This window comes from Dendropsophus ebraccatus, chromosome 5 (genome assembly GCF_027789765.1).
Source record: "Dendropsophus ebraccatus isolate aDenEbr1 chromosome 5, aDenEbr1.pat, whole genome shotgun sequence".
Classification (NCBI taxonomy): domain Eukaryota; kingdom Metazoa; phylum Chordata; class Amphibia; order Anura; family Hylidae; genus Dendropsophus; species Dendropsophus ebraccatus.
The window spans coordinates 110,867,064-110,891,645 of record NC_091458.1 but is presented as its reverse complement, the minus strand read 5'-3'; the positions used below and the strand labels follow the sequence as shown (position 1 = coordinate 110,891,645).

Genomic DNA, 24,582 nt, shown 5'->3' with positions numbered 1-24,582 from the left:
ATTGTGTGAACAGAGCCTTTCTGTGTTTTTCATCCACTCCTGGTTTTGGTTGCAATATGAGGACCACAATACTGACTGAAATATACGTAGTGTGAACCCAGCCTTAGACTTTGGGAAAAATCAATTTTAAGATATGTTACTGCCCAAAAAAAGTTATGAAAATTACTAATAGACACTTATTATGGGAAATGCACATATAGTGCATTTTCCCTGCACTTACTACAGCGTGGCCTGTCCATATCTCTATAAAGTTGGTGACGTCACATCTCCTCTGCTCCAGAGCTGGCGGCTCCTCCTTCTCCAGTCCGTCCTACAGGATCACCCTCTCCATCCTCCCCCAGCTCTCTCTACCTCTCTCTACTTATCCCTATGCCAGCTCCCTCTGCTCCCAGATAGCTTTGACAGCTCTCCCCTCAGCAGGGACCCCCCCTCCATCCTCCCCCAGCTCCCTGCACCTGTCTCTGTCCTGGCAGTCCCCAGCACCGCTAGTCCAGCAGCCGCCGGCTCCTACTGCTTCCCACTACCCCTTACAGTTCTCCCCTCAGCTGGGATCAACCTGCCCACCTCCTGCAGCTACCTGCCCCCCTCCCCAGGCTCCCACTACTCCTCACTATTTTTACAGCTCTCCCTTCAGCGGGGATCATCCCCGCCGCCCTCCTGCAGCTCCCTGCCCCCCTCCCCAGGCTGCTGCACTCACCCCTAGTCCAGCAGCCGCCGGCTCCCACTGCTCCCCCTACCTCTGCCTAGAAAATATGTATAAGCCATAGGCTATGTTCACACAATGTAAAAATAAGTGCAAATAACGTCCAAGCTAATTAATAACGGCTGTTGTTTTGCAACAATGGCTATTACTTGCACTTATTTTTACATTGTGTGAACATAACCATAGGCTGTATTGGTCTTTCCCTGGACTCTCTAGGGCTGTATCCAATATCTTCAGCCACCGGCAATCAAATTGCTGCACATTCGGATTTGGACAAACCCCAGCATGCTTGAGGTTCACTCAGCTCTAACAAACATGAACTCTTGCAGGAAGAGACATCAAATAAGTCTACAGAGCTCATTTCTAGAAGACACACAGTAAATGAAGTACAATACTGCCTAGAATTTCTTTATGGCCGATCGTACCCAGGTTATGGTAATCAGATCATAATTTTCTATCTTAACAATGGAAACTGATTTTAGTGGGTAACCTTTTGACATTCTATTAAAAGAACAGTTTTCTCCTTTTTTTGGCTCCAGTTCTATAAACAATTATAATATAATTTATCATAGTAATATCGAGCCTCTTTTCATTTCAAGCTTAGCATGATAATGGATTTGCACAATAATGTGCTCATTAACAGGAAATTATAAGCAGTTGGAGGAAAATCCTCAGTTCAACATAAAAAGCTTTTATTTACAGAATTATCAAGTAGAAAAAAAAAGTGTTGGCTATATAAAGAAGGAATCCTGGAATCCTATCATATTCCAACACTAAAAATAAATGAGAACGAGTCATTATATATATATATATATATATATATATATATATATATATATATATATATATACACATACATACATACATACACACAACATATATATTCTTCTTATAATAGTATTCTATTCTATAGTATTATAATAAAGACGTGTTATAGAGATATGTGTTATAAGACAATATAATAATAAAGAAATAAAATAAACATATGTGTCCATAAGTCCAATCAGGTGTCTTGGTTGCTAGAATTTTCAATAGTTCTGCTAAATTAGGATAGAGAGCTATAATCATTACATATTGCATTCTATATAAACATCTGAGCCATGTTCACTTGGCATATTCATTTCATGATCAGTGGGGGTCCTTTCAGTTCGCTCGCCCCTCCCCCCCCCCCTGATCACCAGCAGCAGCTGCGGCCAGCGGGACCCGCTCACCCCTCAACCCGTTCTATTTGTTATATCACTCATCCGGCTCTGCTATATCACTCAGCCGGCTCTGCTATATCACAAACTCAACTCTGCCATGCTGCTTACTCAACTCTGCAATGTAATTCACTCATTCAACTCTGTAATGCAACTCACTCAACTCTGTAATACAACTCACTCAACTCTGCTATATCTTGTGCATATCAGCTCTGCTACATCATGGACCAATCACACATAAGCATTGCATGATGGGAGATGTAGTTTTCTGGACGGCGCCATGTTGGATATAGTTCGGCTTTTTAAAAAACTTGTAACTATGGAACGGAAGCAGCTAGAAAGATGGGAGACGGCTCAAAATTCTCAGGGGGACTTGGTGAGTAAGACCAGCTAGGTTTGGGAGCATTTTATTTTTTTAGCTCTTGGGGGGGAATACCCCTTTAAAGGGGTATTCCAACTTAAGGGATGGTAAACACGGCGCAATTCCGCGGCAGAGCTCTCCGCCGCGGAATCCCGCCATGCTCAGTGTGCTGCTTTGAGTGAATGGGAGAGCGCGCACGCTCGTCTGCTCCCTCTCCTCTCAAAGATTGAACATGTTCATTCTCCAAACGAAGAGCGGCGGCAGCGGACAGGCGCGCGCCCTCTCCATTCACTTTACAGCAGCACACTGAGCACGGCTGGATTCCGCGGCGGAATTCCAACGATCTTGCTCAGTGTGAACTGGCCCTAAAACTAACTTGTCCGCCCTAAAACTAAACTAATCCACAGAATAGGGGACAAGTAAGAGATTGTTGGGGTCCGACCTCTGAACCCCCCAAAGCAACCTCCAGATCACCCCCTGGCTCTTTTGTTTTGAATACCAATGTGGATACTGCACATGATCCATGACTCTATTTCTTCGCTACGAAGCTGCTGGAAAGAGCCGTGTTCTGTACTCTGCACTCTCCAGTGGCTCTATAGAGAATAAATAGAGATGCGGGTCACGTGCCATACCCGCAGCTGTATTCAAAACAGCAGCGGATTTTTCATTCCGGTGACCTGTGAATACTTTACCCAACCTCGCTCTGGCCTGCTTCTGTGGCTCCCTTGTGTCCTGTTTGGCCAATCACTGGCTGTGGCGAGACAGCACACTGATTGGCTGAGCGGGACGTCAGGAAGCCGGGAGCCACAGAAGCAGGCCGGAATGTGAATGGGTACATTGTTTAACAGGCCGCAGCGGGTTAAGGGGGACCAGGTTTACATTCGCAGCAGAATGAAAAATCTGCTGAGTATGTAAGTCCATACAAACCGACAGTACCGGGAATCTCAGCAGATCTCGCTGCGAAATGCGCAGCGTGAAATCTGTTGCGATTCCCCTGCGTGTGAAGCTACCCTAAGGGTGCGCTCACACGTACAGGATCCGCAGCAGATTTGATGCTGTGTTCAGTTATTTAGATGAAATCCGCTGCGGATCCGGTACGTGTGAACGTACCCTAAGCGTGTATTCAAACATGGCAGATCTGTTTCTCAACTCATTTTAGGCCACAGAGATTTCAGCAACAAATCAAGGGGAATCAGTCACAACTTTTGCACCCTTGTTTCATTATAAAGACCTAAAGAGATCTATAGATCCCCAATGCTTTTAATCAATGGCTGCTGATTTAGAATACTGACTGTATAGTGGTAGCAAAGTCTATGGAGGCAAACCCAGTAATACTACATCAATGTTGTACTACAATATATGTGGGTCAGGCGCAAACAAACAAAACCCAAACAGCACTTATATGACTGAAAAAAAGATGTTGATAATATTGACTATGTAGTACTTGTGTAATAAACAGTAGTAAAAGCAAATAAGCGCAAACATCTAAATGAAGAAGATAAAGCGAGAGGAAATTTAGGATATCACATAGTAAATGAACAACTACCAATACATCAATCTACAGTATATGTAGTATCTCATATAGATATAGAGGGGCACAAGGCCTTAACCGGTATAGATGTAATGACACATGGATAATATATTAGAGTAGTTAAGGGTAGGCGCTTTCTATCACCTGGACCTGTAATGTCATTTGTCATGGTTAATAAAGGGGGTGTCTAAGATTCAAAAAACACAGCTGCTTTCTCCAAAAAACAGCGCCATTCCTTTCCTCAGTTAGGGTGTAGTATTACAGCTCAGTTTAACTGAAATGAATAAAGCCAAGTTGTAATACCACACGCAAGCTATTTTTGAAAGAAAGGAGCTATGTTTTTTGAAATCCTGGATAACCCCTTTAAGTTTCCAAAACCTTAGCTTCCTCAGACACCTTTGGAAGGCGCTAACCACTGCATACTGAATACACCCCACAAGACCTGTTGCTGTTTTGGAGACCCAAGAATCTGACCCATTTGTAACATCTCAGATCCTCTGCTTCCTACACATCAACTTTAAGAACTATCCATTCCTTTGCTGCCTTATATATCTAACCCTGTGGGACGCGGACATTGCCACAAGATAATCAATGTTATTTACTCCACCAGTCAGTTACTGGTGTGCATTATGGTCATGGATGATGAGCTGCTGCCAGACAGCTTTCTGGAATTAACAAATCATTGAGGCTGACCATACACATTGGACCCAGATTGTTCACGACATTTGGCCGATCAACATGTGCTGCCATCAGCCATTTCATAGGATTGCTTGCATGTAATTTACAGATTATGACAGGCCAGGCATCACCTTATTTGTATGGCCAGCTTTAAAATCAAACAAAACGCAACCCTTTGTCCCCCCAACCCCAATCATGCTGCAACTAAACACAATAGATTATTGGCTCACTTAGCAATTCAACCAATATGTATAATAGGGTTCTGATGCACAACCTTGTGACAGAGGTAAGAAAAGAAAGCGCCGTCGTATTATAATGTTAGGCAGTGAAACTATTAATATAAGCTTTAAAAACTTTATAAAGTTTGATGCATAAAAAAAGTTTGTTTAAAACTAGTTATAATATATGAACTATGATGACCGTCAGCAAAAGCTAAAAAAAAAAAAAAAAAAATTTAACACATAAATATTGCTAAGGCAAATACATTGGGGGAGATTTATCAACATGGTGTAAAGTGAAACTGGCTCAGTTGCCCCCGGCAACCAATCAGATTCCACCTTTCATTTTCCAAAGAGCCTGTGAGGAATGAAAAGTGGAATCTGATTGGTTGATAGGGGCAACTGAGCCAGTTTCCCTTTACACTAGGTATGATAAATCTTCCCCATTATAATAAAAATATATATATATATCTCGTGTAAAAAAAGAAAAAAAAAAAAAGTTACCATTCCCATTGGTTGTAGCCTCAGAACTTTCCCAGCCCATTGACTTCATCACTGCTTTTTTCCAGCGAGCATATCGGAATTCACTTTCTAGAATAAGAATGATCATAAATAAGATGTAAGATTTCTTGCAATGTTTAGGGAAAAAAAATTAGGAAATGGCTTGGGCTTTACCTTCAGGATTAATCTGTGGTTCAAACCGCTCACAAGTCACTGCTGTCAAGTCTCCAGGTCTAAGACTCCAGACCCCCACTCCTTCTGCTGCCCCCGCAGCCATGGCTGCTCCTAGTGCCGTTGTTTCAGGCATCGAAGGTTTCACTGAAGAAGAGAACGGAGTGTTATTTTCATGGATGAATAACAAACATAATCGGTGAACAGTCTGACTGTTCCATAGATATATAAATAGTAAGGGGAAAAAACAATTAAAAATGCTATCTGATTGCTTTTGAAATCTAGGCAGTAAAGTGCTGCCCTTTCCACAGTTTGCTCACCATGACCTATAGTATATTTCTGGAACAAGCATGTACATTACTCTATATCTAAGAACAATACAATGGAAAATAACCGATGCTGATGTGTTGGTGCTGTGAGAGTAAACTGCACTGCGTGTAAACCTGCAGATACTTTGTGGCTGTCACTCAGTCACAGTGATTGACAAAGTAATTGAACAAGATGGCAACGAGCAATGGATATATATGTCTACAGAGTACAAACACTGAACTGCTCACCCACTGGGATGCATAGGATATCAGCCTGTAACTGCATAAGTATCTTATTGTTAGTCATGCCCCCATCAACTTGCAGCTGGCTCAGAGGAATTCCACAGTCTTGGTTCATTGCATCTAGAATCTGGTGAGAAAAAATAAGATTAGGGATGTGGGGACTATTAGACATTAGCAACTATCCCACCACCGATTTCCCCATCGGAGCTCAGATAAAGCCTTCTGTCTGAATTATTCATATTTGTGTATATTGAAAAACATCTGCAGCTTCTAAACCAATGCTCGAAGTAAGCAAACTAAATTTAAATAGGAAATATAAGGCTCTGACTTCTAGCGGCCATAGTTCTAAAAGCACTGGAGATCATACTGTGAGCTGCTGTTAATCCGGTTTAAAGGAGTTGTCCAGCGAAATTTTTTTTCTTTCAAATATACTGATATCAGAAAGTTATATAGATTTGTAATTTACTTCTATTAAACAATCTCAAGTCTTCCCATACTTGTTAGCTACTGTATGTCCTGCAGGAAGTGTTTTATTTTCAGTCTGACACAGTGCTCTCTGCTGACATCTTTGGCCGAGAGGAACTCTGTCTTGGTTTTCTATGAATCCCCATAGAAAACCTCTCCTGATCTGGACAGTTCCTCTCAGTCAGAGATGTCAGCAGAGAGCACTGTGTCAGACTGAAAATAAAACAACACTTCCTGCAGGACATATAGCAGCTGGTAAGTATGGGAAGATTTTTTTTATAGAAGTAAATTACAAATCGGTATAACTTTCTGACACCAGTTGATATAAAAGAAAGAGATTTTCGCTGGAAAACCCCTTTAATTAAAATGTATCTACCCAACCAAAATCCTTTTCTAGGATATGTAATATTATGGATGGCACCAAGAGTATAGCAGAACCCTGCACAAATCATTATTACTGATGCAAAGATCTAGGTCCTACTAGTTTCCCTTGTCTGGAAAATGGAATCATAAATAGTAACTTTTAGTCCGAAAATAAAGATTTCTTCTGGTTTGAGGGGGCTGATTTGAGAGCCAACCAGCCAAATAGACAGTCTTAGGCTATGATCCCACTGTGTTTCTGACATATGGAAAGCAACTCTTTCTGCACACACACTTTTGGCCTGAAAAAACACAATTTTTGAAGCTCGAAATGAGCCTCAAAAACAGCTCTTACTCTCACCATTAATATTAAAGGAGCATTCCAATCGAACATAACTTTTGATATGTTGCTGCCCATGGTGAGACTAACAATTCCTTCCATATTTGTTATTATCTATTGAGACTCCTTCCCCCAGTTCTGAGCTGCTGTTTTCTGCTGAAAACACATAAATCTGTGTGTGAGCCTCTCTCTCTGTCTCCCCCTGATCCCTTCTGAGACAGCTGATGTGAACAAGTCCCTGACAGGCTTAATCTGCAACACTGTAGCTTCTTTGTAATGCTGGGTGTGTTATTCTAAGGTCAATTTGCTAATGAACTCACTGTGATTAATTCTCCCAGCAATACAAAGAAGCTATAATGCTGCAGATAAAACCAGCAAGGGGCTTGTTTACATCAGCTGTCTCAGAAGGGAGGGGGAGACAGAGAGAAAGCCTCACAAACAGATTTTTATGTTTTCAGCAGAAAGCAGCAGCTCAGAACTAGGGGAAGGAGACTGAATAGATAAAAAAAAGTATGGAAGGAATAAGGAGTAAGCAAATGGGAGAGAGAAAGTATGAATCAAATCTGATCAATTCTTGCACCAAGCATCACAGTATGTATGTACCTCTCTGGTTTGGAAACAGACAGCTTCAAGAGCAGCAAATGCAATGTGATTTTTATTTGTAAACTGTGTCAGACCACAGATGATCCTGGAGGACAGAGGAAAAAATAGAATGCATTAAAATATTTAGACCACCTTAAACCAAGCTGTGAAAAGAATGCATATCCCCCTAAAACAATCACTTAGAAGGATCTGGGAAGGACCAGTGATGCTTTAAAATGTGCACATTTGGCATTATTTGCAAAATAAGCAGCTCAGAGGTTAAGCTATAGGTATAGGTATGGCTCATTCATGTAGTCAAGGAACTTCCAAAAATGACTTAATACGACACCTTTAGCAATGAATCAAGGGCAGCACAGAATAAATCCACAGCATAGGTCATTAAAGTGTATTGGTCATTTATTTTTACAGAATAGTACAAGCAATAGTACAAGCAATTTAAAGAAACTCTGTATTAGGTTTTATTAGGCAAAAGGGCCTCTTTCTGTACTCAAAAAGCTTTTTTCGAGACCCCCCCCCCCCAACTTCTTATCTGTGCATTATAGGGCTAATCTGTATTTATTACAGAGAAGCAAAGCCAAGACAAGTTTTCTGAGTCTATTATGCTCTATGGAGGAGGGAGGGGACAAAGGGGATGAGTGAGCAGGACGAGAAGATGGGCAGCTCTGCCATTTGGAGACTGTCCGGGCACATAAAACACTGAATTCCCAAGTCAGAATGGTCACTGCTAGCCTGGAAACTTCATGAGAGAGGACTGTCGGATGTAGTATTTTGCAGGGCTCTCTTTTCTCCTTTCCATGCTTACTCATCCCCTAAGAACCCTCCCCCCTGCACAAAGCATAATGGACACAGAAATCCTGCTTCTTCTGAAGTGAGGGAAGGGAGGTAGGAAAACAGCTTTTCGAGTAAAGAAAGAGGCTCTTTTGCTTAATAAAACCTATTAGAGTTTCTTAAAATCGCCTGTACTGATTTCTGAAAAGTGGCATTTAAATGACAGTTACGCTTCAAGTATTTCTGTGTGGGTCCAGATCATTGAGGACAGCGTGATTTTAGTCCATTAGGACTAGGGCAAGTAGGCTGTGAACGTATGGACTCCAGTCAGTGAAATAAATAGTATTTAGATACATTTGCATTGTGGGAGTTTATATTGTTTCATCTGTGTACAGTCATGACCAACCCTCCAGATTTATGATATGCAGTCATACCCTCTGGCACTGGGCTCCCAATATGGAGCATAAAGGCCTGAAAATGCAGGAACAAAGTAGCAGCCATACGATGTACCAGCCTCAGCAGCAAGCTTTTCTAAAACAAAGAGAGAATACTAATCAGTTGTGCATAGCATAATTGTGGTATATAAGGTGATGCTTACTAAAAAATAAAAAAGGATACATACCTACTTCTTCAGTTGTTTTAACAATGCCAAGGTTATCTCGTAACCAGCGCACAACTGCTCCAGCTATAGCAACTGACCCCTAAATTACAAAAGCGGTAAAGCAATGTCACCCAATATGTCAAAGAGTCTATAAAGAGAATGTAAGGAGCCTAACACTTACCTCAAGTGCATAGCAGGCAGGTTTATCTCTACCAAGCTGGTACGCCACTGTGGTCAACAGCCCATGCTCTGACACAACAGGCTATAGGACAAAGCAAGGCAAATATGTGAACATTGTGAACAATAACATATGCTATCAATTCTATGTATTGCAATTGCTCACCTTTGGGCCAGTATTACACAGCAGGAAACAACCTGTCCCATACCTGGGGGAAAAGATTGCAGATCAATACATTTTAAAAAACTCAGATATCATATGTGTCACTGAATTAAAAACTGGTGGAAAAAACCATTTCTCTTATTCTTACTATTATTTGCATATCATACAGGTGTAAAACCAGAAGCATTGTGATGACCAGCATTAGGCCGGCTCAGCAATGGTCTGGATCAGTGTTCATCAGCTCTAGTCCTCAAGTATCCCAACAGGTCATGTTTGGGGGACTGCCTCAGTATTTCACAGGTGATACAACTAAATGTCAGTGCATCAGGTGTCACCACAGGTGTTCTTTGTATGGATACCCTCAAATCTTGACTTGAGAAAGTGTGGGTTCAGACTGAGGAATCTGCACAGAGAAGTTCCGGTGGATTCCGTCGTTCCGGCTGTGCCAAAGACTCCTTCATTCTTTGGACAGATGGTGGAATTCACCCGACCAGAGATTCCTCAGTCTGAACATACCCAAATTCTGCTCCAGAGGACCTGTCTCCGGTTACTTTGGATTTGTCCTGTCCAAGAGAACTGTGCAGTTCCAACTTTAGATCAGGAAGGAGCTGCTTTCTCTGCTCATAAGGTGGGCAAAAAATTAACTAGCTCTCTGCAAGTTTATATCGGTTACCTTCTCCTTTTATACCTTAAGATATTTTACATGTATTATTAAAATCTGCATTCCAAGAATAAAATAGAAATCAAATTTCTCTGCAGGCATTCCACCATTCTTTCTTTTTGAATAAGCTACATTTTCATTTCTATGAGATGTAGAACACGTCTAATAACCACATAAGTATTGAAATGTCAAATTCACAAAAGCGGCTCAAATTACTCTAAATCTAAAGCCTAGGGAACTCAGTCAATGCTGACCAATTTACATGTAAAGCTAGTGTGGGTGAGCTCCGCCATCTACTGGTGATATGGTGCATTACAACTCCAGTACCCAAATACTGTATATTTCCACAGCCGCTCTGGGACTGCAGCATAGATCACTAGATCAAAATTCATTAAAAAAAACACTAACAAAGCTCTGGAGATTTCTTTAAACTGAATTAAAGACCCTATGGCCCTATTGTGAATAGAAATATGATATATGATCAGTTGCTATGAGAGTATTGGTTTCAGGCAGATTGCTAAATCTGGGCTTATGTCATCAAAACCAGCTAGTCTAAGGGTATAATAAATGAAAGTACCAGAAGGAAATGTTATGAAATAATAAACTACTACTTACCTGTCAAATCCTGCACGGCTCCAGCACCAGTGCTCTAGTGGTGCCCACTGGTCTTTTGCTTACTTTGCCCACAGAATTTTCATACTGTACATACGCATGGCTGCAGTCAATCACCAGCATTAGCAGTGATATTAGCATGTATGGCCAGTGTTTGTGACATGGATGTACATGACACGCAAACAGAAACTAGTGTGGGCCACCAGACCACCGCTAAACAAGTATGAGGAAAGGGCCAAAAACACACCTTCAATTCCCATCTATATAAAACACCACATTTATTATTTGGATCATAATATTAATATAAAAAAAGGCGCAAACACATTGCCGAGGGACACCAGCCATGTATATAAAAACTGTACGGAGTAATCGCTATTGTCTCATCACACTTGCTGTGTAAATAAGGAAAAAACTTGACTTTGATAATGGTCCCATTGAGAGGACGGAAACCTCCACAAATCTTAGGTGCTGCAACATTTTTTTTTCCTATTGTAAGACCCTGATCTGGTCACACACACAAATTATCTGTAATATCTCAATATCTCCTTTGGCAGTCTAACAGAGTTGGTGACCCAGATGCTATTTAAGAAAATATAAACATTGCCCCCCAACTCCATCAGGAGTGTCACCAGGTAGAGGGCTAATGGCAATAGAGTCTGGTTGTTTGGTCTTTTATGCCTTACTATAGCGATGTCACAAAGTGTGTCCAATAACAATATTTTTCTCTATAAACAGCCACCTTTAGGTACCCAATGCTTATTCGCTATGTAGGAGTGATGCATACCCTAACCTGAATCATAATAACACCATACTAAGAAGCACCCATCTTTTGCCAAGAGCACGCTTGGGTTTGACCAAACCAGAGCAGCATATGAGTCCTGGAGAACAAGGATACAGCCATAGGCTGGGTTCACACTATGTATATTTGAGGCTGTATTTGGTCCTCATGTCAGGTCCTCATAGCAACCAAAACCAGGAGTGGATTGAAAACACAGAAAGGATCTGTTCACACAATGTTGAAATTGAGTGGATGGCCGCCATATAACAGTAAATAACGGCCATTATTTCAATACCACAGCCGTTGTTTTAAAATAACAGCAAATATTTGCCATTAAATGGCGGCCATCCACTCAATTACAACATTATGTGAACAGAGCCTTTCTGTGTTTTCAATCCACTCCTGGTTTTGGTTGCTATACAGCCTCACAAATACAGCCTCAAATATACATAGTGTGAACCCAGCCTTAGGCTGTACCTATGTTTTCCAGGCAACATCAGAATTATAGAGCCACCAGTAATCAGATGCTGCTTTGGTTCGGACAAACCAGAGCTTGATCGAGATTCACTCATTTCACAGACCATCTGGAGCGGCACTGGATTTGACAACTGAGTACAGGATTGTCACATTTATTACACTCTTGCGGACTTCCCCTTTAAGAGTTATTAGTGGTATATTCCCTGCAGCACAGGAGTTGTTACCCATGTTTCCACAGACTCTGAATGATGTATACTTGTTGTTGTTGTGCAGTTACCTTACCCACTTATCTACTACTAGTATTTCTGGTATTCTTGTAGGTCTGATATTATATGTATGTATTGTACCAGCAGTTTGAACTTCATACTATGGTCATTCATAATACTGCTATAACCTTCACTTACGTATTTTTTGCTTGCCCATCTTGAAAACACATTTGTCCAACTAATGCGGCTGACTGATCACCCAAACACTGCATGGGGAAAAAAAAGTTTATTTGCAATTTTTAATTGTTTCAACTATTTTTTAATCAAAGTACAGTCTACCCTAAAAACATTGACCCTTTAAATATATTAGTTATTGCAGCCAACAGCAATAGGTATCTGGTAGGAGAACATACTACAGTCAGTATGCAGAAATGTAACTAAATAAAACATGCCCAACTCTCTTATGGGAGAATCTTCACAAAAAAAAAAAAAAAAAATTATCCAACCTACAAGTTTCACGCAAAATCTGGTTGCAAACACTGCACTAGGCACTATAAAGGCCCTTGTAGTGGGATGTACTGGTGTGATCACAAATGGAAAACATATATGTATTATGAGCTTACCCCTGATATTGGAACTCCAGTCAGAGCTCCAGACTTCTGCAAATATAATGAAAAAAATAAAATGTCAAAGATGAAGGAAAACTTATAACACTTCTAATATACTGGCCTAGTTTAGCTTTGTTATCAGCTCCGCTAACCTGTGAACAGTATTCAAGCTTAAAGCAGCAAACAAAACAAAAAAAGAAAAACTGTGACCGACAGCAAAGCCTTAAACAGATGCCTCAGAATACTGTGCTCTTAAATGTGACGCAAAAGTGTGACAAAACAAAAAACATTGGAAGCATAAAGAAATAACCATGCACATTTCCAGTTAGCTTGCCCGATGGCGGGGACCCCTAGAGGGTCAATAATTAGGAACAGCCATTTCTCAATATATTTTTATTAATTGAATTTCAAGTATCACAAAATGTTATAACCCATCGATAAAGCAGCCACTGTCTTCAAGTCCTCACTGTTGGGGACACAAACATTGATATGTATCACTGGGAAAGTGAGGGATTGCAATGATGTTGTCTGTTAGGGAATTGCTAATTCAGCAATTCTCTTTAATTTCACTAGTATTGAATAAGGCATAAAACAGTGACCCTGGATTATTCACAAAGTCACCGAAAACTCACTTCTACAAAAGGCTGGTTACACTGAATCTGTAAAACTGGAAATGGCATGATATGTAATTCAGGTGCTTGTGACACATGACTGGTGAATTGACCAACAAAAGCCTTTACTCACCAGGCTAGGGCAGATTTTCTATGGTAGGCAAAAAACAAGAGCACAGACACAGTTCACAACACGAGAAAGGGATAGCATCTCCTGCTTACTACAGGGTTCCATACAAGTGACAACAATGGTTCAGAGCTGGTAATATACTACAGTATATGGTGGTTTTAGCTTTGTTCACCATATCATGGCATTCTCCATACAAGGGCTCTAAAGTGTAAGTAAATATTGTTCAGTGCTACTGCACAGTTCAAGATCTACAGATGAAGTGTACAGCTGAGAAAGGAGAGACCAGTACGGAGGCCAAAGGATTCAACTAACCAGGGGTTTTGCACTTGAAGCTTTGGCGCCTGAGGTTTGGAAGGGTGAAACTATCAATGGAGTCTGCTAGAACACTGTTGTGATGTAAAACTATGGCCAGTGCCAGATAACTACTGGGAAATCAAGTTTACAGATACTGATGTTGAGGTTTCTGGGCATCAGCAGCTTTATGTAGGCCCACAGTTGTCCTAAAAGTCCCAATCGCAACACATACCTGCTAGATAAAAGTAACTGTCCATTATTCTACATTTGTCATATGAGCAATGACAGAGATACATGTGTACACACTGTCCCTCACTACTATAATACAGGCAAGTGCATTCACAAAGTGTATCTGCTTCAATAACTGTGATATCATTAAAGCCTGGAATCCATCCATAACATTTACTGACTGTGCAATGAACCAATGATAGCTAAGTGGTGTATTGGTCACTTTCTTAAATGTAAAACTCTTATGCATAGCCCTAATGGATTGTTGGGTTCCATTCTGACAGCTGTGTTACATATATTATATATAACAAGTGCTGATTATGTAAAATATACGTAAAGCCTCTGGCCATGTACCATAAAACAATAATATAAGAAAACAAATGGCTTACCATAAGACCGTAGATTTCAGAAGAACTTCTTACTTTTGGCAGCAAACTCATGGGTACATCAAAAAACCTAATGACAGATAGATACAATGCTAATAAAGACAGGGTTCTATGCATACGATTTATTCAGCAGCATCATGCGGCATTGTCACATTTATGGCTAGCCTCATAACCAGATGAGGAGAGAAGATTGCTGACAGCACTGAAGTAGTTAACTGGTTGTCACTCACTGGCAGAGCTCTACATCCCATTCCAGAGTATTAATGTTGAACAGCATAGTCCTGCTGGCATTGGTCACATCCGTACAGTGAACTCCCCCATTCTTCCCTCCAGTCAAGCTCTGTAGAAAGCAGAAGAATAAAGACATTCGAGATGAGGGCTTACTGCACAATATATTCCTCCACTAAATCTAGAGAGACGTAATAATGTCATTTTCACACAATATTAACATCACGTAAGGGTAGTATTACACGGGCCGATAGGGTCCCAAACATACCTATAAACAAGCTACGATCTGCTAGATTGGCGCTCGTTTACTGGGCCTATTACACAGCCCAATCATCGTTTAACAAGGGCTGCAGGGACATCATAACCGATGTCCTTGCAGCCCTTGCTTTTACTTTATACATTACCTGTCCAGGCTGCAGGGATCCTATTGCGCTCTGCTTCTCCCCGGGTCCCGCACGCTCCAGCTTCAGAGCGGCCTGTCTCAGCTGACAGGCCGCTCAGCCAATCACTGGCCACGGCGGACCTGGACAGAGATTGGCTGAGCGGCCTGTTAGCTCAGACAGGCTGCTCTGAAGCTGGAGCGCGCGAGACCCGGGGGAGAAAAAGACTGCAAGAGGAGCCCTGCAGCCTGGAAAGGAAATGTATATAGTCAGTCACGCACCGCTATTACACGTAGCGATGCACGGTCAGCGCCCGACAATTATAGGTTCAAACCTATATCAACGATTAGCTGAGGATGGTTGTCATTGGCTGATCGTTGTGTTTATTACATGGAGCGATAATAGGCCGAATCGGGCCGATTTGTCCAATTATGGTTCTGTGTAATAATACCCTAAGATTTAACTAAGCATAGTTTACTCAAATACAAAAAAACAGCTTGTGGCTTATGAACAGTGCTCTAGGAGAAATGCAGCAGGAATATCCCCACGTTTGTCGGTAGGCAGAAAACTGTATTAGGGAAATGCATTAGATTTAGTTAGTTGAATATTTTACATATAAGTGTGAATTTAAAGGGAAACTTTAGGCAAATGTTAATGATTAGTAAAAATGGAGCTTGTTGGTTTACATAAAGGACTGTTTATTCATATCTTTCCAATACAAGTTTCCGCTAGAGATCTGTAATATGAGAGGGGTAAAACACATGCTGAAGTGCCACATCCATTAGATTTACCCCATTGACAAATGGCCTAGAAAGTATCTTGTCCAGTAAGATGCACCTATTCTGTTATTTCTTGCAGTATTAGGGACCAATATAGTGTGCCCTGGTATATATCAGGCTGCTATATATCACCCTAGTATGACCCTAGTTGCTCCATTTTACTGATTTTAAAAATATGCCTGTAGTTTCACTTTAAGAAAATTTTGTACTTTAAATAAACCGCAGAGACTTCTATATAAATAGAGTACAGTATAGTCAGTGAGATGCCACTTGGTAACCACATATTATCCAGATAGCTGTGACATTTTTGTAGACAATGAAAAAAGGAGCATTTATACACAGCTATGCATCAGAATGACTGCAACACAGGCGTTATTCATGTAAGGAATGTGACTTCTAACAAGCAAGAAACACTCACATACATTTACATGAGGACTGTGTTATGTACACAATGTAGACTTATTTATAGTAAATAAACAAATACTTTTTATTTGAACAATAGGAACATTGGGCATCATCTCCACGCACCTGTTTAATAGTGAAAGTGCTGCTTCTATAGACTTACATGTGTCCCTGAGCCTAGGTCTCTGTAATATGAAAAGTTATAGTTCTACCTCTGCTTGCTGTCAGTGAATGCAGGAATGTGTACCTGTCTTTGTGTCACAGCTCTGTATATTGTAAGTGTAATAGATGTTCTTAAGAGTCTGGATGGACTTAGAAGGTTTTCATTCAAAGTCAGCAAGCAGAGATCTAAACCTACACCACACCCCCGAGTAAACAGATGCCCAGTATGCAGCACATAGCTACACCAATGCACGCATCACCTCAGCTACATCATCAGCTAGTTTAAAATACATATTGGGGTGATGTGATGCAAAATCAGTGAAAACAAAAAACAGTCCTGTGTTTACTGTGCAATAGTAATGACAGCAATGGGAAGGAAAGAAAGCTAAGGGGTGAGTACACAAATGGACCAATCAGGGAGATGCATGATGGGAAATGTAGTTTCCTATCTTGGATATAGATCGGCTTTTTGAAAAACTTGTAACTCAGGAACGGCAGCAGCTAGAAAGACAGGAGACGGCTCAAAATACTCAGAGGGACTTGGTGAGTAAGACCATTTAATTTTTTCACTTAGATTGATAACCCCTTTAATACATGTAACATATGTGGGGTATAGATACGGACCCTAACTCATTTACTTTAACCCCTTAAGGACCGAGCCAATTTAGTTTTTTTGCGTTTTCGGTTTTTCCCTCCTTGTGCTTAAAAGGCCATAGCGCTTGCAATTTTTCACCTAGAGACCCACATGAGCCCTTATTTTTTGCGCCACTAATTGTACTTCGCAATGACAGGCTGAATTTTTTCATAAAGTACACTGAAAAAGCAGGAAAAAATTCAATGTGTGGTGAAATAAAAAAAAAATTAATTTTGTTTATTTGGGGGGTATTTGTTTTTACGCCATTCGCCATGGGGTAAAACTGACTTGTTATATATGCCCGTCAAATCGTCACGATTACAACGATATGTAACATGTTTAACTTTTCTTGTATGTGATGGCTTGTAAAAAATTCAAACCATTGTTAACAAATATATGTTCCTTAAAATCACTCCATTCCCAGGCTTATAGCGCTTTTATCCTTTGGTCTATGGGGCTGTGTCAGGTGTCATTTTTTGCGCTATGATGTGTTCTTTCTATCGTTACCTTAATTGCACATATACGACTTTTTGATTGCTTTTTATTGCAATTTTTCTGGATTTGATGCGACCGAAAATGCTCAATTTGCAATTTGAAATTTTTTTGTGCTTACGGCGATTACGCATGCGGCGACACCAAACATGTTTATTTATTTATTTTTATTTATACCATGGGAAAAGGGGGGTGATTCCAACTTTTATTAGGAGAGGAGGCTTTTTATTATTAACATTTTTTTTTTTGGGGGGGGGGGGGACTTCTAGTATAAGTACACTGATCTCTCATTGAGATCTATGCTGTAAAGATATACAGCAAAGGTCAATGAGACAGGCACTCAACTGCTTCCGGCTGCTGCAGCCAGAAGCAACAGAGTGCCGAGCCGGGATCAGCGCCATTACGGCGCAGATCCCGGCCGGGTGAAGACGCGGGGATCGCTCCTCCGGGACAACGTCCCGGGGGGAGGGGGGGATCTCCGCCACTAGACACCAGGAACGGCTGCATCAGGTAATCGGATGCAGCTGTCATCTTTGACAGCTGCATCTGATTACCTTATTAGAGGGAACGGCGATTGGACCGTGCCCGCTAATAGCCGCGGCCCTGAGCTACATGCGGCACCTGGGAACGGGGCGGTTCAGAGCGGGGTCGCCACGCTCTGAACACACTTAACGACCGCAGGAAGTAAATATACGGCCGCGGTCGTTAAGGGGTTAAAAGTCATCTCAGAGAAAAGATATCCTCTGCTTTCCTTTAGTTCTATTGTAATACTACTCTACCCTTTATATCCAGCCAGACACAACTTCTCGACAAAATCTTCTCATTCCCAACAGGCCCAACATGTCAATCAAAACCGAGGCGATAATAAATCACTAACCCAAATGATCCAGGAATCCACGGTACCAAACATGGCTCTGCCTTCTGTCACCGCATGCCTGATTTCTTCTACGTTGTCCAGCAGCCATCGTAGCTTCACTGCACTGAAATAAGTGCTCAAGGGAAGACCAGTCCGTCCCTGAAAATGAGACATTCAATAAACACAGATATATTATCCAACAGATGCTGTATATTCATCTATGTGTACATTCCCAGTAATACAGGGACACAGGTCAGGAAGAGTACCGTATTTAGATTTGTGAAAGCGTCAAGAAGTTTAGTACAGCCTTTAAAATATTATTGCTAGCAATACATATTGTACATAGCGTATATTATGGCTTATATTAGGGCCATTAGATGTTGTTGAGGGCAACATCAACTCAGATGTTATTACTGAATTTAGTACTGAAGGAAAACACATAATGGACAGAAAAAAACATTGGGAAATAAGAGCCTAATGAAAAATATTTTGCATCATGGTAGACACTGTTCACATTGACCCACTTAGTCTTTCCTTGACAGGAAATAACAGTTTTAGAGCAGATATTGACTGGTCAAAACTGGCTTCTTTAGGATGTGTCAGGTTTTAAACTGCAATTACAGAACACAAAGAAAGGAATATATTTGAAAAGTCACCTAAGGGGAATATATATATCATTATGCACCCTGGCGCACGCCACAGAAAAGGCGGCAAACCTGCCCCGCTTGCCTGATGGGTGGGCATCAAGATGGGGAGGAGGGGTGGCTTCCTCCCACACCTGATTTATCACGATTTACACCTGAAAAGGCAAAAATCATGGCAGGAATCTGCTCTACACCTCTGCAGCAGGTGTAGATTTCTGCACCCAACATGCGACAGGCGCAGGTCCCAGTCGATTTACCAAGAGGCGCACGCCACACAGTAAATCCAGCAGAATAAATAGGGACCGGCCATTATTTAAACCATCACTGCCCTTGTTGCTTTCAAAATCTAAAACAATCTAAAACAACAAGATGTGATAAAAAGCAAATTTGCTATATAAATTCATTTTTTTTTTTTTTTGTTATTATGGAAAATACAGAACTTCCTTTTTAACAATTCTAGATCCCAAAGGAGTGATCCCGTAGTGGAAATAAGCCTAAATGTAAAATATTTTTTGCCATGTCCATCCCTATTCTTGATGTAGAAAGCTAAGCCTTTCCCCTTGACTGTTTGTCTCATCCTAACGTCCCCTTTTGGGCACCAAAAAGTTTCTCTCCTCTGGCGGCTGTCTTATCTAGTTCAGCACATTGTAAAGCTTCATTAGCATTGCAGTAAGGAGCACCCGCTGACCAAGGAATAACAACCGATGCCAGGGGAGTCAGTCATACACTAAATACCTACATTTTCACCAAAATGTAGTTGTGACAAACAAATACAATGTTTTCAGTTGACCATCCGTGTGGTTCCACACTACCTTAAAGAAATTCTTATTCCTTCCTGGAATTTTTTTCAGTAGTCGATCAACAGTTGACTGGGTCCTCAGGTCAAGCCAAACTAAAAAGGAAAAAAAAAAAAAAAGAACACAATGAAGTTAGGAGCAGCACAGTGGTACAGTGCTTAGCACCGTTGCATTGTAGCACTGGTCTCCTAGGTTCAAACTTACATCTACATGGGTATTGTATGGCCTCCAAATGTTTGTATGTTTCCTCTTTGCAGATTTCCTCAAATATACTTAAAAGGTTAATTGGCTTCCAATGAGAACTGACCTCAATATGTGTATCACGGACTGATGTAAATAGTGACAATCTTGCTGGATTGGAGCTGTTTAGGCAGAACAAGGGGTCCCTACAGTGTATTAGGCAGGTGTTTTTTATATTATGGCTATTCCACTGTTAAACTGAAAGGGCAAATACTTTATAACACCAACGTCACCTTCTACACTGACATCTCTGCGGTGGTTCAGAAACAGCGTGCCAAAGGCTCCTCCTACTGTATGGTATTTCCAACTTGCCAGAGAGTGGTAGACAGCATCACCACATGCTTCTTTACGTCTCCAGCCGAGGCTCTGACATGGGCCCAAGAGGCCAACCAAGCATAGCAAAGAGGCCCAACAAACCCTAATATTAAGGATAGTGCTGTCAGTACCCTTATAGTGCTTCAGAGACTGCTTCTTGCAGGAGCTAGTTCTTTTTTTCCCTAGCATTTAAACTTTGATATCAACCAAAAGTTTACGAAGAGGGAACAGGTCTACACATATTAAAAGCTATACATGGTTCTGGGGGTCATTTTAACTCCCTGGTAATTTCTGTTGGGGATTCTCCCGCAGTGTATTCATTTTAGTCGCTAAATCTCTTCCTTTCAAACTAAAAATGTTGAATATGACCATTTCTCTGTTTGCCATTGGCAATGTCTACATGCCTTCTCTATTTACCATGACCTTTAGATTCTATTGCCACTCTTCCCTTCCATCCCTCCCCTACATTACTGATTGGAGACTTTAATGCAGTATTAAACCTTGACAGGAACCCATTTAATGCTAGGCGCTTGTTTACCTTTACAGATATCTGGCGCTGGAAATATCCAACAGAAAGTGTGTACTCTTGTTTCCTGCCTCTTATAAGTTGCTTTCCTGTATCAACATTGCATTGGCTTCTTCCATTCTACTACCCTCTATTACAATCAAGCTTGGCCGCATCACTGAGGGTAGGGGATATCATCACAGTAGGGGGGCACCGGGCCCACCTCCAGTGCATAGAGCAGGCCAGTGCACAAGAAGAACACGGTGCCAAGTGCAGGAACCATGGAAGGGGGGGAGGGGCGCGTTCTGAAAAATGTCCCACGTCACCAGTATCATCGCACCAGCAAAGGGTTTGGACTTTTGAGATGGTATATTTGCGTTAATGTCTGTGCTGTTTACTGTTTAAGTCTTGGCTAATCGATATAATTACTCGTATTGTAAATGTAGTGAAATGTAGATCATTTTGCTGGTGCTTTCCCAAACCATGAATTAGAGCAGACACATTATCAAAACCTACGTTTTGAAAATGTATGAAACCCCACAGATTAATAATTGACCTATGTGGGTTCTCCACTTATGCACCCTAGCTGAAGGTTGTAAAAACAAACAATAAGTTGATCATTTACCTTACTTAGTCATCTAAATGAAAACCTTTGCACTTGACTTGTTATCCTGTTTCCAGTGTTATCCTGTTTTAGCACCTAATTATGGGCTTCAGTAGAACTTTAGTATATATATATATATATATATATATATATATATATATATATTAGTATATATATATATATATATATATATATATATATATATATATATGTATATTCTGTAATCTCTGCTTCCGCTCTGTACAGCACATTTGCATTTTATATACACCTCAATGAACACTTGGTAAATAGATATTACATATAGTGGATAGATTCATATATATGAGCTGGTGTTCAAAGGGCAAAGGCTAAACTGGGTTCCAAGTGCAGAAGAAACACAAAAAATTCTTCTTTGGTTAAAATATTTCAGAACAGTGAGTAATATATTACAAGTTGTTTTATTGTTGAATTTCATTATAGAAGACTTCATAAAAACAAATTCTTCAAAGCTATAAAGAATCGTGTTGCTATAAAGATCTGTTCACACTACAGAATCAGTTCAAAGTTTTGCCTGTCCCACTGATTCAATAGGATGTTTCATGCGCCATTTCACTCCGCCATCCACCCAAAGAACGGACATGTCCAGGCTGATTAGTGTGAACGGACCCTAAAAGCTTGATACAATATACAGGTGCAGGTGTGGTAGGAAAAAGACAAAAAAAAAAAACTGTCCACTAGGAAGTCAACTCACCTATTGCATTATATAAAGGTTCTCCAGTGGTCTTATCCCACACAACTGTTGTTTCTCTCTGGTTACTTACTCCAATAGCTTAAAAAATTAAGACAAATCAATGTTTAAGACAGTAGAAGGATATCAGTGGACAGTAATTACAAATGTTATCATCAATAAGCAGCTTTAGGTACTGTTGGTGCACTTAAACATAGTTGGGTTAAACTGGCTAAACATACAATACTTGGATTAACCGAGCGTATATGTCACCATAGAGAGGAGACATAGTAACTGTAAGGGCCCTATTACATTCGAGAGATTATCGCGCCGCATAATAAAGACAACAATCAGCTGACAACAACAATCGACTGATCTTCTCTTTTGGTCCAGCCTAAAAACCATCGGCCACTTACTGCGTGTAATAGCGATGCGCAGCAGACAGCTCATGAAGGTGTAAAGAAAAAAATAAAGTTTATACATACCTGTCCATGCTTCCTGGTGGTTCTGCCTGTTCCCTGGTATCTCCTTGGCTCCAACCTTCAGACGCCGCAGGAACTTTAGAGCTTGGAACAGCACCGTGGTCAGAGATTGGCTAAGCGGCCTGTCACTTTATAGACTGGCTCTGCCATTCTGGCAGCAGCCGTGGGTGGTGGGCAGAAGCCAGGAAGAGACCAGGAAGTGGGCCGAAGCACCGGGGAGCATGGACAGGTATGTATCTATCAGATTGGCGCTTGGTGATCGGGCCATGTAAAAAACCTCTAGAAGTCATTATCATACAGGAAAACAAAGTATCTGGCAGGGTAACACTACCGGCGATTCCACATCTCAGAAGTAAGCCTTCCAAGATGTGCAAGGTGTGGGTGCAGATCCCAATCACTACAACATCGGTGACATTGTGCAACTATTCGACATTGCATGCAGATGAAAGCGGGATGACTGGGATATACAACTGCCCCCTCATTGTCTCGGAATCTACGGATGTGAGTGCCGGGGAGCAGAAGGTTTTTTCTGCCCTCTAGACAATTTAATTAGTATAGAGTTCCATGCAAGGTACCTATTATAACATATGTGAGCAAGCTGTTATAGGACAGCCAATTGTGTCAGATAGCAAAAGACCAAGAAAAGTAAAAGTAAATGTTATCAGTTTGTAGTCTGATGCTAAAAAACATCTGAAATGTGAAAAATGTCATGTCTTACATTGTCAAAACTAACCTTTAATATTTGTAATGTCAATGCTAAGCTGGGTTAACTTCTCACAGGTTTTTTCTACACATTCATAAACGGACTGTAAAATCTCCTTTGGATCTTGCTCCACCCACCTGTAATATAGAAAGAACAGTACTGAGCGTCATTTCATATTCAAAATTGACGTTTGGGATTTATAACCCATTAATAGCAAAAAAAAAAAAATCTAAAAAAGGGCTCAGATTCATAACAAGCACATTTTCTGTTTAATTTTTGAAGAGCCTGTTCATGCTTCCAATAATTGTATTCTATTAGATCAAGTCAGGACAGCATAGCGAGCTGCATTATCACACCCAGTACAAACTGGAAGCCCAGACTTCCTTCCCGATTGCTTTGACGAACACCCATGGAAGCATTTTATTGTTAGCTCGCCAACATACTAATATGACCCGTGGCAGAGCTCAGGGGAGGAGTGTAAGAGGTTCCAGGAGATAATTTGGAGGGAATCGCTATATTATTTCCCCCTCTCTACAGCTTTCTTAAATTGACATACTGTAAATTATTTCGATTTCGGGCCCCCAGTTTGTCCGTACATGGACACGCTAGAAGGGGCGTAACTGCCCACCACTTAAATTAGATTCTTGAATGACGCTTCATACTCCGCCTGTCATAATATATATTCATGTGTGGATTTTACTTCCTCATGTTATTCTGTATGTTATATGCTTTTGGAAGACTTTTGTTGAGGAGGAGGGGGGAGGAAACCATGTAACTGATGTTACGTAGGAAAAAAACATTTACAAAAATTATCTGATTTAAAAAAAAAAAAATAATAATAATAATGATTTCTTTAATTTATTTTCTAGTGGCCAGCCTGAATGCTGAAGAATTTCATGACTGCACTCAAGAGAACCTTCAACGTTCTTGCTATTTTCTGAACCGACTGACCTTCTTAAAGTAATGATTGACTGTCGAGAGATTCTTGCCATAAGTTGGATTAGAAGAATAGTTAGGTAAGACGAAACACTGTAAGGAACTGTGTACCAATCCTAAGTGTTGATCTCTGATTGTGAAGGCAAGAAATTCCCCAAATAACTTTTGACAAGGCATACCTGTTAACTGAAAACCATTCCAGGTTATTACCTCATGAAGCCGACTGAAGCCATGCCAAGAGCATGCAAATCTCTTGTCTAAACAGAAGGAGGCTACTTTGAAGAATTTTACATGTAGAACATATACTGGTTTGTTTAACACTTGTTTTTATTTACT

At 40.8% G+C, this 24,582-nt stretch overlaps 1 protein-coding gene across 2 annotated transcripts in view; it reads right to left on the bottom strand.

Annotated features, from left to right (window-relative positions):
* Positions 1 to 24,582, bottom strand: part of GK (glycerol kinase) — a 47,748-nt gene that overhangs the window by 5,659 nt on the left and 17,507 nt on the right. For both annotated transcript variants that reach the window (XM_069970995.1, XM_069970996.1), the window contains exons 3-18: positions 23,341 to 23,447; positions 22,150 to 22,227; positions 19,771 to 19,850; positions 18,336 to 18,473; positions 14,612 to 14,721; positions 14,385 to 14,451; positions 12,748 to 12,783; positions 12,323 to 12,390; positions 9,394 to 9,436; positions 9,232 to 9,312; positions 9,072 to 9,150; positions 8,884 to 8,980; positions 7,682 to 7,766; positions 5,920 to 6,040; positions 5,366 to 5,509; positions 5,195 to 5,281 (exon numbers count right to left, since the gene is read on the bottom strand). In XM_069970995.1, the coding sequence (XP_069827096.1) occupies positions 5,195 to 5,281; positions 5,366 to 5,509; positions 5,920 to 6,040; positions 7,682 to 7,766; positions 8,884 to 8,980; positions 9,072 to 9,150; positions 9,232 to 9,312; positions 9,394 to 9,436; positions 12,323 to 12,390; positions 12,748 to 12,783; positions 14,385 to 14,451; positions 14,612 to 14,721; positions 18,336 to 18,473; positions 19,771 to 19,850; positions 22,150 to 22,227; positions 23,341 to 23,447 (1,421 nt within the window). The remainder of the gene's footprint in view (positions 1 to 5,194; positions 5,282 to 5,365; positions 5,510 to 5,919; positions 6,041 to 7,681; positions 7,767 to 8,883; positions 8,981 to 9,071; positions 9,151 to 9,231; positions 9,313 to 9,393; positions 9,437 to 12,322; positions 12,391 to 12,747; positions 12,784 to 14,384; positions 14,452 to 14,611; positions 14,722 to 18,335; positions 18,474 to 19,770; positions 19,851 to 22,149; positions 22,228 to 23,340; positions 23,448 to 24,582) is intronic.